Genomic DNA, 16417 nt, shown 5'->3' on the forward strand with positions numbered 1-16417 from the left:
TTACTATTAAATCCCCAAAATTGAATTATAAGACTGAATTCTAATTTATTCACTAAATCATAAATTCAGCTCCAATGCTATTATTATCTTGATATTTAATTGTTGAAACAAAAAGCCAAAGATCGATTTCTGAGTTTTTGAGAAATAAAGTTGGTGCAGTCTTTACCCTCACTATTATGATCTATAATAGACTGTATTTCAATGTCTAATTTCTGAATGTGGAGATGACAGTCCTTTTCTTTCTTTCTAACATAATAACAGCAAATGAAAAGTGCTACCCAAAATATACTTTAAATGTAAAATATTTTAAGTTTGTGACAATTAAGGTCAGCTGTGAAGAGCAGCTTTTTTTTTCTTTTTCTTTTTTTTTTTTTTTGCTGTTTGTGGACACAGTGGAAGGAATAATAAGCCCCTGCCCCCGTCCTCCCTGTTTGCCGGCTCCCTGATGACAAAGGGCGGATATGTGGTGAGCACATACCTCATTTACATCACATGCATAATGTACTTTATCTGGGATATTAGCTTCTTGGAGTTGGCAGTGCTACCTAACACACACCGTGATCAGCACAATTTTTGAGTCTGCAATAATCAGAGGAATGTAGCAGTGATGTGGGAACAAGAGGAAATAACATGGCATTATGATGTACCCATCATTGTTCTGTTGTCATCCTTTCTAACCAGTTTGCTGTCCTTCGGAGCCTCACAAAAGGGTCATGAATTTAATAGAGTAAAACATGGAACTGGGTGCAAGAGTAATGCATCTATTTCCAAGCTCCACATTCAGAGAAAAAGGGAAAATATTGACTACACAGAGGACAACCTGCCCTGAAAGCTTTGTGGGTCTATGCATATGCTTATGTAATCTTCAAACAACATGTGCAGTTTTTTACAAATGTGTCTGGCCTCACTTCATCTCAAGTAAGCATTTAGATACAAAAAAGTCAGATATAGGAAATTAACTAAATTTTTGAAAATCTGCAAAACATAAGTTTCTAATAAAATATTGTCTGTTATATTAATAGCATGCCGTTTACAGAATTTATTCTTAGCATATTAACCTCTTCATGATTTTCACACATTTAATAAAAGATAATAATCTCCTAGCGGTTTTCACTCATTTGTTCAAGACTTTAGCAGGAGTTCCATCCTGAAAGTATTTTACAAAGCAGTTTGCGTGTTCCTGTTCTATAACCGTTTGCAGTATTCCCAAATAACTCTTACACATGAGTTCAATAAATAATTGGAAGCCCAGATGTTTGAAACAGATATAGCAGATACACTGTAGCTGTATTGAAAATACAACTACTTTCCCTTTGTCCTCTCATCAACTTCACAGCATTGCACCCTGCCATTTTCAGTTCTCTTCTAATTAAACCTAGATGAGCATTCGGCATGTACGTGTTCTCACACGTGCCCTTCTCAAACGCAGCGTGTGGAGGCATCCTGTGTTTTTGTTTCTGACTTGAGACATTCCAAGGAGGAATTTTACTTCTTCAGATTGAACTGTAGCATTCTTTGTCCCTTCAGTCCTCCTCCTGATAAGAGAATTGAATTACCGCTTCCCATAGCAAATAACGAGAAATTTGTGTACGCTCCCTTCTTAGACAGCCTCACTCATTTCTGTGTCCCTCTCTAGCAGCGCTTAACTAAAGCAGGCTCCTGTCCTGTGTTTGATAGATAACTAAAAAATATTAAGTATCAGTAAAAACTAAGTGTGTTCTTGAACTTGGTTTTAAAATATAACTCCCTAATTTTCAGGAACGGAAAAAAACATGAGGAAAATTCTAATTTCATTTACAACAGCTTTAGGTTATTAAATTTTTGCTGCTACCTCTCTCTCCGTATGCAGCTTTTCATTGTATAGTTAAAAATGATTCTTTCTAACTTACATGTCTTGGTTTCTTCCTCTTTGAAATATTTACACCAATTCCTGAAAAATGCTGTGACATTATCAGAGAAAAGTTGTTTTATTTCTTTTTAAGCGATAGAAGAGTATTATGGCTACATTTGGGAATTTTTAATTTGTATCTTATTTAGTCTGGTGTGCAGTGTGACACCAGTTAATTGTATGTTATTTTGTGGTAACTACATGTTAACTCTGTTGGAAGTAATGGTAATTATACTGTAATTGATATCAGTTCTCCCACATCTTTGGAAAACCATACAATTAACACATATCGCCACAGTTGGACACTATCTTTTGTCCTTTGTAATGTTGCCATGTTGGAGTACTATTTTGAATAGGGTCCTAAATATTTTCTTCTTCTTTTAAACTCATTTGAAAAATTCCAATTTTAAGATATTTTAATTTTCATGAAATGAAACACGGTTTCTAAATTTTAATTTTACGTAATCATGAAGAAAGCTTCTTTCACAAATAATCAGACATAGTCTTGGGTTATTTTTATTTTTATTCTTTATTTGAAACGTCATTTGTGACTTCACATGACTTTATTAGTACTTTCTATTTCCTAGAGGAGGATAACAATAGAATATGCAAAATCCTGACATCAAGGAGTTAGTTTTTTCTGAAGAGAGGCCCTCTTCTTACTAGCAATCTTTATGTTACTTTGCATTCAGACAAAAATGGATATATTCTGTGTTAGTGCCACCATAAGGAATATCAAACTAGGAACATATTTGCACCAAATTTAGATAAAACGTTTTCCCTTGATTTTACTTTCCTCTTTCCTTTGCCTTTCCCTTGCTTTGGGTCCCTTTCCTTCTATCACTTTTGCCTAAGTTGAAGCTGGAACTTCAGAAGTAGCAAATAAATGCTTTCTGGCTAAGTGTGAGCATGGTTTGGTAGGCTTGTTTGACAAATGAATTATCTTTGAGTGATTTTTGTTGAGAATATGAATAATTGCTCACAATGTTTTGTAACATGGCAAAGTGACTTTACTAATGTGTGCTACAGTGTGGGTCTCAGGAGTAAAAAAAGTTGAGCATCGTAGAACTGTAAGATTTCAGAGCTGGAAGAAACCATAGAGATAAGTTGGTTCAGCTCCCTCGTTTTACAGGTGGAGTAATCAGGAACTAGCATTGTTTGTAAAGAGCGCGTGTGATGCAGAATAGTTCAGTGGAAGGGGAAGGAGACTGGGAGTCTGCAGGCTAAGTGCTGTGAGGCTAAGTGGTGTGTCCTGGATCTGTTACCAGTCAGCTGAGGGATTTGGGGTAGGCATCCTAACCTCCTTGGTCTCTGTGCTGTCTGAGTGAAGAGGCCTTTACGTTTCCTTCCAGCACTAAAGCCTTCTCATGCCCCCTATTTTTCTTTTTAAGATATGTGTTATTTTTGAAGAACACATATTTAATTATAGGAATATCTCTTAGGAGATGTGATATATTTATATATCTCACAAGTTAAAACAAATACATGGTGGTAATACCTTACATTTTTTCCATATTTTGTGTTTATGTTTCTGAGGAAAAACTCTTCAAATTTATCAGTTTGCCAGCTAACATTGAAATAGAAGGTATATTTTTGAAGAAAATATTCATTCTTGGTTTAGATAGCTTTGAATAACTTGAATAAACTGCACCTGTGTCTCCATAAACAATATTAAAAGTATAGATTGTAAATTAAGTAGGTATCTGAAATCAAGTACCTAGATTTGAACAAACAGAATTCCCAAGAATTTTTTGGACAAAGACATTTGCTTAGCTGGTCATTAATTTTATTGTGATACTCTTTGTTCATGTGATAAATGTTAGAATATATAAAGTCTTGCTGGTGGTTTAAGTGGAGATAAAATTCTCCAGTTTTTAAATCATGTATTCAGTTTTAATAGGAGTTTGTATAGTTTTACAATGGAGCTTTTTGTGACCTTGTTACTGAAACAAATAGTTAATCAGAGAATATTCAGGAACAAATATGTATCATGCCTCTGTATAGGAATAAAAAGTTGGAAACCACACATAAGTAGGAGTTGGGCTGCCACACAACTGGATTTGCTTAAATCTGAACACTTTATAACTCTACTTGGGAGTTGCAAACTTATAAATAACCTTGCAATTGGTTAAAACTGTATTAGAACCATATGAATGAGACAGAAAGCATTTGCACTATAATCCTGATGAAACTAATTTAACTCAGTGGCTCCCAAGCCTAAAAGGGTCTCATATCTTAAGAGTTAACACTACTTTATCATTTATCATCTGATGATCAGTGAAAAGAGTCTAAGTGTATGTTACAGGAGATATACAGGATACTGTCCTTGCCAGGAGTGTGGAGAGAGAACTTGCTTAGCTTGGTGTGCTCTTCAAATCCTGAGGGGAACTTGTCATACATCATTTGTGAATGTTTTTGAAAGCTCCATAAAACATATCCACAAGAAGTTCTGCAGACACTAGTCCATTTCAGCAGGCATGTGCTGCATGCTTCTTCTGTGCTTATAGGATACAGTCCTAGCTGGAGGTAGAGAGGATCAAGAGCCACTTTCCCTCCCCCAAGGAACTTGTGGTCCATTGGCATGTATCAGCCTCCTGAGAGGTGATCTGAACAGCTGTGTCAGTCTTTATTGATTCTATGTCTTGCCTCAAGTATGAGTTTCTGGAATTTTGAAAACTTTTGCCTAGCCCTTACAAGTCTTTCCTCTCTTTAAGGGCGAACTTTCTCTTTTGAAGAATCCTAGCTAGCTATAGTTGTTAATAGATAGAATCACTTCTAGATACTAATGGCAAAAGCTTCTAAAGCATTGTTTCTGAGGCTAGTAGGACCTCATGTTTGTTTCCTTATTACTTTGATATTTTTTGGCCAGTGACAAGAGCCTTTTATAACACAAGAAGCAGAAGTTGCCACTGTATTAGTTTGCTAGGGCTGCCATAACAAAATACCACAGACAGTGTGGCTTAAACCACAGATATTTTTTTCTCACAATTCTGGAGTTTAAGAGTCCAAGATCAAGGTGTTGGAAGAATTGGTTTCTCCTGAGGTCTCTCTCCTTTGCTTGCAGATGGTCACCTTCTCACTGTGTCCTCACATGGTCTTCCCTCTGTGAGCACACAACTCTGATGTCTCTCTGTATGTCCTAATCTACACCTTTTATAAAGACACTAGTCAGATTGGATTAGGGCCCACCCTAATGGCCTCATTTTATTTTATTTTTGTTTAATACAGGTTTATTCATTTTTCCTGTAGGTTTGAATTCAGAATTGAAAATGTTGAACTATATTGTAGACAATTTTTAAAGGTCACTTTCAAAAATATCACTGTGAGGGTTATAATGGAAAGATCACAAATATATACCTATGGGATGAGTTAAAAAAAAAAAAAAAGCTATCCTAATCCAAAGTTTTTCAGCCTTAGCTCTATTGACAGTTTATTTTTTTAATTTTTATTGGCTTATAGATGCTTTACAATGTTGTGTTAGTTTCTGCTGTACAGCAAAGTGAATCAGTTATACGTACACCTATATCCACTCTTTTTTAGATTTCCTTCCCATTTAGGTCACCACAGAGCATTGAGTAGAGTTCCCTGTTCTATACAGTAGGTTCTCATTAGTTATCTGTTTTATACATAGTAGTGTATATATGTCAATCCCAATCTCCCCATTCATCCCAATCCCCCCCTTCCCCCATTGGTAACCATAAGTTTGTTCTCTACATCTATGACTCTATTTCTGCTTTGCAAATAAGTTCATCTGTACCATTTTTCTAGATTCCACATATAAGCGATATTATGCGATATTTGTTTTTCTCTTTCTGACTTACTTCACTCTGTATGACAATCTCTAGGTCCACCCACATCTCTGCAAATGGCACTGTTTCGTTCCTTTTTGTGGCTGAATAATATTCCATTGTATATATGTACCACATCTTCTTTATCCATTCCTCTGTTGATGGACATTTAGGTTGCTATACATAGAAAATCCTAAAGATGCTACCAGAAAACTACTAGAGTTCATCAATGAATTTGGTAAAGTTGCAGGATACAAAATTAATACACAGAAATCTCTTGCATTCCTATACACTAACAATGAAAGATCAGAGAGATTAAGGAAACAATCCCATTTACCATCACATCAAAAAGAATAAAATACCTAGGAATAAAGCTACATAAGGAGGCAAAAGACCTGTACTCAGAAAACTATAAGATACTGATGAAAGAAATCAAAGATGATACAAACAGATGGAGAGATATACCATGTTCTTGGATTGGAAGAATCAATAGTGTGAAAATGACTGTACTACCCAAAGCAATCTACAGATTCAGTGCAATCCCTATCAAATTACCAAGGGCAGTTTTTCACAGAATTAGAACAAAAATTTTTACATTTTGTGTGGAAACACAAAAGACCCTGAATAGCGAAAGAAATCTTGAGAAAGAAGAACAGAGCTGGAGGAATCAGGCTCCCTGACTTCAGACTATACTACAAAGCTACAATAACCTCATTTGAATTTAACTACCTCTTTAAAGACCCTACCTTCAAACACAATCACATTCTGAGGTATGAGGGGTTAGGGCTTCAACACACGAATTTTAAGAGGACACAGTTCAGTGCTTAACAGCTATCTTTGCTTAGCTTGGTTATTCCCAGACTCTTTTGAAATTATTTTCTTTGGGATTACAGTACCTAAAGAACCCCCTTGATCAAATTCTTTATGTCTCTGTTCATGTAGTTTCATCTGGATTATTTTTCCTAGAGATATTCTTGTTTCTCTAGAGGAATTAAACTGAAATTAATATGATTTTGTTTAACAGTTTATTCTATTGTATTCTCATGAAGTATTGACATTATGAATTAATTCCAAGAATAAATTGCTAATGATGGATTGCTCAGCAATGTAAGAGTGTGTAAGAAGAATATTTGGAAATGGTTGTGGTTGACATTTTAGGGAGTATTTTTGCAGAGCCCTTTTGAATAGTAATAGCTAGGCAGACTTCCTATATTTCAGCCCTAAGCCAACCCTGACCAAGAGATCACTCTATTGTTCAACCAATTTACATATCTTCCTTTGTATTTATCTACCTTTTAATCATCTGTATCTCAGTGCTTTCAAAAAAGATCTGAATATTAATTTAATTTTAAAGTAAAATTAAAATGAAAAAAGAGAAGGAAATAGTGTTAACAGCATTATCAGGATTTAGCAACCAAAGTGTCTAGTATGTGCCAACATCATGAGAAGCACTGACGATACAGTTGTTAAGACATGGACACCATACCTTAGAGAGTAAGTTGGGGAGACATGTAAATAGATACATAAACCAATAATTTTAATGCATTTTTCTATAAACATGGTGTGGTAATGGAACAAAACAGGGGAGCTGGTGGAGGGCAGTCAACAAAGGATTTTGTCCAGAAGAAATGCTTTAATTAGGCCTAGAACGGACAAATTATAACGTCATCAGTAAAGGAAACGCATTCTAGAAGAGGGAATGGTGTATGCAAATATACAAGGGCATAAAATATCATAGCTTGTTCAGAAAACTCCAAGAAATTCTATCTTCTTGGAATAGAGATAATAAACCAGAATGAGTAAGACGTAAAGCTGATGAGGAGAGAAGAAACCAGATCCTATAAGGTTTTACAAGCTGCACAGAGAAGTTTGGTTCTCCTCATGTGTATGATGGGGAGCATTTGAAGGCTTATAAGTAGAGGAAAACAAGATCCAGTTACTACATAATTACTAAGGCTAAGATTTAAATTTAGTTCGAAGATGCTTTGAAGCCAAGACAAAAAGGAAAGCATATTTGGTTATATAGTTGTGTTGTTGACACAGGAGAATGGATATTGGCCTTTAGATTAGGACACCGTCATCATTAGTGTTTAGCTTTGAAATATTTAGCAAGTGCTAAATAGTATCTTTAACAGAAGTGGATATTTTATGAGCTGCTTTATTTTTGCAAAGCACTCACACATATAATCTCTTATTTAATCATCACAACCCTGCCGCATGAGCATTTTCTATTCCATTTTACAAATGAGGAAACAGTCTCAGAGAGATCACATAGTAATTAAGTTGTAGAGTTATTATTCTAAATTCACCTCAGCCAAAATATCTATCTAAATTTTGGTTAAGTGACTTAAAATATAAAAAATCCTTTTTGAGCCTCACCTATTCTCTTGTAAAACTGACAGCAATAGTAATATTTTTCCTTGTAGTATTGGTGTGAAAATTAAAGGGAAATACTCATTGGAAAGAGCCTTGCACGTAGTATATGATCAGTAAATGACACCCTTTCCTACTTCTACTCCAATACATGTATTTGTGCTACAGAAGCAAACACAGTTGGAAAACTTAGGACTTAAATGATTCATGAGTCCTAGCACAATTTTGGTGTTAAGAGCATATTAAAAGGTAGACAAATTAATAGCTTTAGCTGACAAAATGGTATTTAACAATGAGGTCCATTACCTCATTTCTCACAGCCAGAGTCTTTTTTATTGTGATGACTGACTCTGGGACCATCAAAATATCATTATGAAAGTAAATCCCAGTGCCTCCAAAGTAACTCCTTCCATAAAAAGAATCACCTTTTTAAAAGTACTTGTGGTTACTTTCCAGTGTAAAGCTTACATTTTCGATCCTTCATTAAATTACTAAATTTATAATAAAGGATGTAAAATAAAGGCTAATAAAGTGATAGCTTGTTAAGTCAATAGAAAGTAAATAACATGTGCTTAAGTAGTATTTCTTGAGAATCACATCATGGCAAGATACGTCCAGAGCCAGGAATTAGAGCAAGTCTTTCAGAGTAAGGTATAGACTCTCTCTCAACATTATACTTAGCATTGTCCTGTTTAAAAATAAACAAACAAACAAAAAACTTTTTATTTTTAAATGTGTACTGCTTTTTAAGCCAAGCATTTGTGGTGGGTATTGTCCTCTTTTGCCTGTGTTTTGCAAAGACTTTGCAAAGATGCAGGTGTTAAGCTGCAGAAATTCCAAGTCAGACTCAAAAACCTCTTTTTCATATTATTATATAATTAAATTGTATTATTCTATTGTGTTCTTCTAAAATGGCTCACTTCCCTCTTTTGCAAAATATTTATGGTATTTTTCCAGATTTCCTTGCTTTGATGATTATTGCCCAAAGAGACATCATCGATACAGTGTGGAGTGTTGAGTCTAAAATCTTTTTCACAAACTTGAAATATTATAAAATTGGTAGTTCTTGTTCCTTTTGGACACACTTGTACAGGGTGTTGTGATTTACGTGGATTAATCAATTATGTGGGCTTGTAAAAACCTGAAAGTATTTATGGACACTAACAGTAAATGCTACGTAAGATATATAGAAAAGGTGCAAGACACAATCCCTGGCTTGAAGAATCTTTTGATGTTGTTAGGGGAGAGTTGGAGGTGCACATGAAGCAAAGCTCAATTCTTTAATAATAGTATGTAACTAGGGACTAATTATATAAGGAAAGTTAGGAATTTTTGCATATCAGAAAGTAGATCAGAGAGGTTATAGAGGTAATGGACAACTTGGACTTTTCAATATGAATAGAACTTGGCAAGGAAGAAGAGAGAAGGAAGCATCATTCTAGTGGGCATGGGGAAGAGGAAGCAGGCCTTATCATGGTATTATTATACCTGAGCAGAGGATGTATGATGGGAGAGTTGTAGGAAATTGAGTTTCAAAAGATGTGTGGGGAATAGTGTATAAAGGACCTTGAAACTCCTCCAAGTAGAGGAGTTTGGATAAAATGCAATAGAAAATAGGAAACCATCGAAGGTTTTAAATCAGAGCCATGAAGTGGAACCCTGTGAGGAGTGAGAGCAGATGCGGGGGTGAGTGTCAAGTTTCAGACAGACCAGAGAGGAGGTGCGGCAGTAATGTAGGAGTGCAGGTGTGAGGGTCTGCGCTGGGATCGGTGATGAGGGAGGGCATGGAGGGAAAGGACCAGTGCAAGAGGCTCTGCAGAAGAAAAATCAGCAAGCCTGGAAGATTAAGTGGGCACAGAGGGGCAAGGAAAGCACTGAGACAAATAGTACTGACCAGTTGGTATTGATGTAAACAGAGGATGGGAAGGGGAGTTGTGTAAGGCGAAAGCTGCTTTTGCAGGGAAGTCTTTACTTTTGAGAAAGAGTTTTCCAGGATTGGAAAGACACTAAAGCTTGGAGCCGGGATGAAAGGGCAAACCTTCTTTTGGATAGTATTCAACAACTCAGACATAGCGGAAACTTTAAGGGTAGGTAGTATCCCAGAATATTGTGGTGGCCTTAGAGAATTTCTATTCATAATGCATATATTTGTTATTTCTCTTAGAAAACTGCTTCAGGAATACACAGAAACATGATTGGTAGCACTGTAGTATTAATCTTCCCTGCAAAATTCCTTATTATTACAAATTTGAATGGTTTTAAATGTTCTTTAGTATTTAAATAAGTATTTTAGGACATAACAGCAAAATTCTTATTTACTCAAAAAATATTCATACCAAAATCCCCATGTAGGAGATAGGTGGTTCTAAATTTGTGATTAAATGAGCGTAGAATTTTCTATTTTCTATCTTCTGTATAGCAAATAGAAGTATGATATATATAATATGTATGTATTTGTAGAATATTATAAAATATTTGTATAAAATATATATACTAATATTCTATGAACAGAATATTTGAGAGCTAGTGTAGAGTATACTAATTAAAATGAAACTTACATGTGAAAGTAACATGAGATTTTTTTTACCCATTTTAGCTGAAATATAAGTAATGGCCTCTTAGGTGTATGTTCTGTGGTTGCTATGGATGACCTCATATTCAGACATTCTTTGGAAAAGACCTTTGAATACAGATCGGTAAAGTACCTCTCATTGAGACCACTGGAATAAAATGCATCACATCATTTTCCAGCCATGTCTGCCTGTCAAATGAAATATATTTGTTTGTAAGGCAACAAACAAAAAGCCTCTCTCAGCATGTACAATTTTCCACTTCAGTTTGTGGAAAAGAGGACCATGTTGAAATCATTTGAGGTGTGGTATAGGTTGGTCAGTCTTGGAATTCCAGAGGGAGGGTGCCCAGTGCATTGTTACCTTTCACATGTTGTTTTTCAGGAGATGGCTGTAATCAGTCATCTCACATATGGTTTGGAAAAGGCTTGTCTCACTGGCAAGCAAACAGTTATTTAAGTACACAATCCACTCTACTACTGAAACAGTTTTGCCAAACTTATCCAAGTATTCTCACATGCTTAAAGATGGTATAAATATCATTTATTGCTAGCAGTTTTCTTCAGACTATATGGAATGTCTTCCTGCTGCCTGCTCTAAGTGTCCCAGTTTACATTATGGCCTTTACTGCCTCTGTTTGATGGAGTGATCAGTAAAAATTTAATGACACTATAAAATAATAAAAATGTCATTAATTTACCACGGACCTTGGATGCAGTGGTTGTAAAATTACATTAATAAACAGAATTTTTTTTTACAACAAAAAGCATTGTTACGTGGGAACATATAAATAACACACATAAATTTAAGAGCAATTTTACTGTTAGCACACACATTATTATGGAATAGCCAGTAAGTGTATAAAACATAGTATATAAAATTTTATTAAAATATACTGTGCACATCAAAAATTCAGCTTTTATCTAAGTGCAAAGAAAAGCCATTATTATGTGCTTACTGTTTCATTGCTGTTCTTTCCCCATATCACAATTTTACATTTGTTGCCAGTGAGAGGGAGTTGATTTTTTTTACTGGATGAAAATAAACCTCTGTTTTTTCAGTTATCCCAAATTCATTCTCTCTCTCCACCCGTGCAAAGACAGAAATGATCAATCTTGCCATGGTAGGGAGGGAAAAGTTACTAATTTAATGCAAAGTTAAAAATAATGCCTGAGGAGTTGAATGGTTTGTTCAGTGACACTGGAAATAAGGGATAATAATGCAGCAGTCTATCTGTCATCAGTGAGGCTGCCCCGTCATTGACTCTGATAATATGTGAAGATGATGAATGCTACCGTCTTGTGGCTTGTAACACTTAACATTCATCAGCTCTCACTAAAGGGGGCTTTATCATTTAAATATCTTTATTTAATATGCAACATCTACCTCATACATCATAATTTCAAAGCACTTAGAGAGCCAATAGTCCTACAACACAGCAGAGCTGACTTTAATTTTTTTCAATAACTTTTATGTTGCCTGCATGTTTGTGACTGACAGTGCATAAGTAAGTGTCTGATCACATCACTGCATGTAAAACGCACATTTCACTGTCATCATGAAGACTGGGAAGTTTTCCTGCCTGGAGGGGTTGAGATTAAAATTAGCATTGAGGTGTTTTGTTTATATCTCCAAAATATCTACTTGCGAGCTATGTAATTTGCGAGAGCTAGTTCAAGTGCATGGAAAACTTGTAGTTAAGAGCTTGCCACCCACTGTCTTATGTTTTCCTTATTGGGGCATACCCATTGGCACTTAATGGCCAGAAGTTGAGGGCCTCTTGGAACTAAAGTATCCTTGAAATTCTCTCTGTGCCTCTGTCCACATTCTGTATTTACTAGGCTCATGTTCAACCTCACTGGTAAAATCTTTGCTTAGCTCAGCTGCCCAGAGCTAACTTGTAGACATCAGACCCTCTTATCTTATGGTTATGTGGCTGGCAAATAAATATTCTGAGCTATTCTTTGAAGAAAAGAAGGAAATCTTCTGGGAGACTAGGTAGAAATTTATATGAAAGGGCATGGCTTTGCAGGGTCCTTCTTTAATCTCAAACACAAGTGCTTAATATTACCAAATATAAAATGCAGCCCACTGCCCAAAACAATTTTTATCATCGATTTATTTTCTGCCTATTTAACAAGTGTTTCATGGGATATTCTTCCTCGACTTCTAATCTGTCAAAATATTGATATTTTATAAGGAAAGTATCTCTGCAGAATAATTTTTTTTTTCAATGAAGTCAGAAAAATGTATGACTTCAAAGACACTGTGAATATGTTGTTGAATGTTCTGAATGTTTTTTGTTATGATTAAAAACAAGCTGATACTACTGAATTGTGAGTGCACTTCACTTTTTATAAAAGAAAAGATATTATCATCATGTAAGCTTTGTTGTCTTAGGATTTTACAAACCATGGCATGTAATTTTCCCTCTTCTCCTTCCTTGTCAAAATATTGATATTCTTTCAGGAACTTTATTTATTTTTTTTTACTGAGAATATTTTTCCGGTAAAATCAAAGAGAATGAATGACTAGAAAGATACTTGAAATATGCATATTGATAGGTAGCACAGTCTGTTGATTTTCAGAGAAAGTTGTTTTTCCCCCCATGAAAATACAGATAAAGGTTGTTCTTCCAAGAAGATTGCAGGTGTCACATCAAAACTCCTTCTGCATTTAACGTAGGGAAAGCATTCACATGCAAACATTTGAAATGCGAAACAATGTGATAAAACAAAGGTTGAATATTTTGCTTTCCCTGGTACTGCTTATTTTCACTTTAATTCTTTTTCTTTACATCATGACAACCAAAAGTGCTACTCAAAAATAGAAATTGGCTGATTAAAAACAGCTGTCCTCCCCCCTACAATGTGTGAAACTCTCGTCTGGCTTGTGGTTGCTCTTTGTTGTGGCCTGCATCTGGGTTAATTTGTTCTTGTGCAGCGGCAGTGTCACATAAGAAGATATTGGGGAACCATACCTAATTTGCTTTTTATTTTCACTCTGTTTTTTATAAGTGTGGTGTTTCAGAGGTTTCCCCACATACCGCTATTGTAACTAGTTAGTATTACCCAGTTGGGGAAATTCATGATCATAATTTTGTTGCAGTCTTTCATAGAAATGTTGCTAGATTAAAGCAAGGTTTATACTGTGTTTTCTTCCAACACAGATTTCAACATATTCCATGATGAAGGGGAACTGGAAGACTTCCTGCACAATTTGACTGATGGGAATTAATTATAGAAATATAATGATATTCAAAAATAATCATATTAGAAAGCACAAATGTAGTGAGACTGTACAAATGAGACACAGCCTCTATCAAGTAATTGTATGTTTGCTCTTTAAGAATATTTCCAAGTTTCTAAACATCTTACAGAAGAGAACACTCAGAGTGTTTCCGTCTAGTGCCGAACATGCCTAGTACAGAACTAGGTCATTGAACAATAGACTGAACAGCAATCAGTCCTCTACTGCTGCATAATGCATTAAGTATAACATGCAGAAACCATTCCCGGAGCTGGAAGCTGCTATTTCATGTCTGTAAATTCAAGCTGACATGACATTTAATATTGTTTCATAGTAATGAACAACAAGGTTTCATTCATTCATAAGCACAGCACAAAGCCAAGTTTGAGTCTGGAGAGTAGCAAGGAGGAGAGAAGGGGACACGTGCTGTGTTTCTGCAGACAGGAACACCATGTTAATTATGATCAATGAGCCCTCTGCTACTGATCCAGAGAGCTACAGGAGGAGAGTTCACTGTGATGTTTCAGACTCCTGATCCTAGAAGAACAGGTTAACAATTAAAGCATCTTTGTGTTTCCCTACTATAATGGCAAGAGTGTTTAACTTTCCTGACTCAAGGCCTGACTAGGAGTAATGTTCTCCTTTTCACTTACCAGGAAGTTACAGTTCAAACTCCACAGCAAAATAATAGTATCAAAGCCATCATCTAGTCTGCCTGCTTCGAAATATTTGTTTCTGAAATCTTCTTGCCTAAAATTCTGATTCGTATTTTTCCAGGAGTACCAATGCAAACTATGATCTCTAAAAAGGAAAATTCCTCCCCCATTGAATAACAGTATATTTTAATGGAAACTGCTCTTTCAAATATTGCAGTTTTGGCTCACACCTTTCATTTGCATTCCTTTTAGAATACTGGAGCAAATCCAACAGAGAGATGTGCAGTACAGCCCTGGCAGGTTACCTGCCACAGATTTCCTTTCCTTATAGGTACTATGGTTTAGGTGCTGTCAACACTGTCAGTGCCATAAACAGGCTTTAGTGGAATCTTCCTGAAAAGTTTTCTGAGCTCAAGTTGGTCAGAAATGATGTTTGTAAATCCAAGTTTTGTCCATTAAGAAAGATAGAAACTGGAAGGAAAAAGTGGCTGCTTTGGAAGCTAGTATAAGTCTCTGATTATTCTTTCCTCTAGGAAAGAACACGCTTTGAAAATTTGGGGCCCCAGTTAACAGGAAAGTCAAGTGAAGATGGAAAGCTGGGCCCAGGTGTCATCGATCTTACTCGGCCAGAAGATGCAGAGGGTGAGTGGCTTTTCTGTTCTGCTGCTCTGTGTGTTTCTAGAGGTGTGCCTGAGGCAGATGTAGGATCTTCATGGTCTTTCTTGGGAGTCACCAGATCAATTTTCTTGGCAAATCAGAAAAATGTTAGGCTTCATTATATGTTATAGTTGAGGACTTTGAAATTCAGCTAGATTGTGTGTTACTGAACACATAGCAATCCAAATACTTCAAGGTGCCATTTTAAAGTTTTAAAATAAAAGAACCCTCTACATTTCAATGAACAACAGAATTCTGTGTTTCATCCACCTTATGACATGACATTCTTATTAAAAAAAAAAAGGGACAAACATACAAAGGAGGATTTTTTACCCCCAAATCAAGTGATTCCCAGGTGCAATCAAACCGTTTTGGAAACTAAATTATAGTTTGAAGCAGATCTAGCATAAAATTAATAATTGCTTGGGCAAGGCCCAGCCTGTGTCTGGGTACTAACCGTTATACAGTCTTTTGAAAGTCAGGATGGAAAAGACTAGCTTTACTCTCAATGTGTTTACCCACAGCACCATCAATGCCTGTCCGCTCCTCTTTCTTTTCTGTTTGTTTGTTTTAAATACACAAGCAGCAAAACAGCAGAGATTGCTCCCCAGAGGCTGTTTACAATCTATGAGTTAAGTCAGCACTTTAGTAGTAGCGTTGCCTGGTTATTTACTGTGTCATCCCAGAGCAGGGACTGGTCTTCCCGTTAGCTGTTCCTGTGTCAGAATCCCTCCCACCAGTCAGGGAAGATTATTTGTTCTCTTTAGAGTAACACAATACTTCATCCATCTCAGGTCCCAACTAAAGTCCTTTAGCTTGAGGGGAAAAATCTTACTATTAGCCCTTTTACTGGCAGGATTCCTTCCAGGACCCTAATCCCTTGAAAACACATGAAGACATTTCATAGCAGCATCTGAACTGAGCATGGCTTCTAGTGATAGCTTGGGGCCATCCGAGGCAGTTCAGAAATCCCTGGGATGAGCACTAAGAGATGGGTAGTATCAGACATTAGGAAGTACTTCAGAGAGTTTTCAGAAGGCAGGTTTTTCATGCCAGTGGGAGAGACTAATGTTTAATGATAGTCCTGGGTACAAGGTGTTAAAATAAACTCTGATTGGTATGTGCATGTGTGAGAGGAGTGGGGAAGGAAGGGAAGGGAAGAGGAAAAGGAAGTGGGGGAGCAGGAAAGGAGGAATAAAGAGGACTCAAAACCAGAAATATACTCACTATCTTCCA

The 16417-nt window shown here is 36.1% G+C and overlaps 1 protein-coding gene across 1 annotated transcript in view; it reads left to right on the plus strand.

The window, feature by feature from the left end:
- The window catches only part of SOX6 (SRY-box transcription factor 6), a 620818-nt gene that overhangs the window by 564204 nt on the left and 40197 nt on the right, over positions 1-16417 (plus strand). Inside the window, exon 15 of the mRNA XM_027115294.1 lies at positions 15058-15166. Within this exon, the coding sequence (XP_026971095.1) occupies positions 15058-15166 (109 nt within the window). The remainder of the gene's footprint in view (positions 1-15057; positions 15167-16417) is intronic.

This window comes from Aethalodelphis obliquidens, unplaced genomic scaffold (genome assembly GCF_003676395.1).
Source record: "Aethalodelphis obliquidens isolate GAN/ISIS:26980383/991018 unplaced genomic scaffold, ASM367639v1 scaffold14, whole genome shotgun sequence".
Taxonomy (NCBI): domain Eukaryota; kingdom Metazoa; phylum Chordata; class Mammalia; order Artiodactyla; family Delphinidae; genus Aethalodelphis; species Aethalodelphis obliquidens.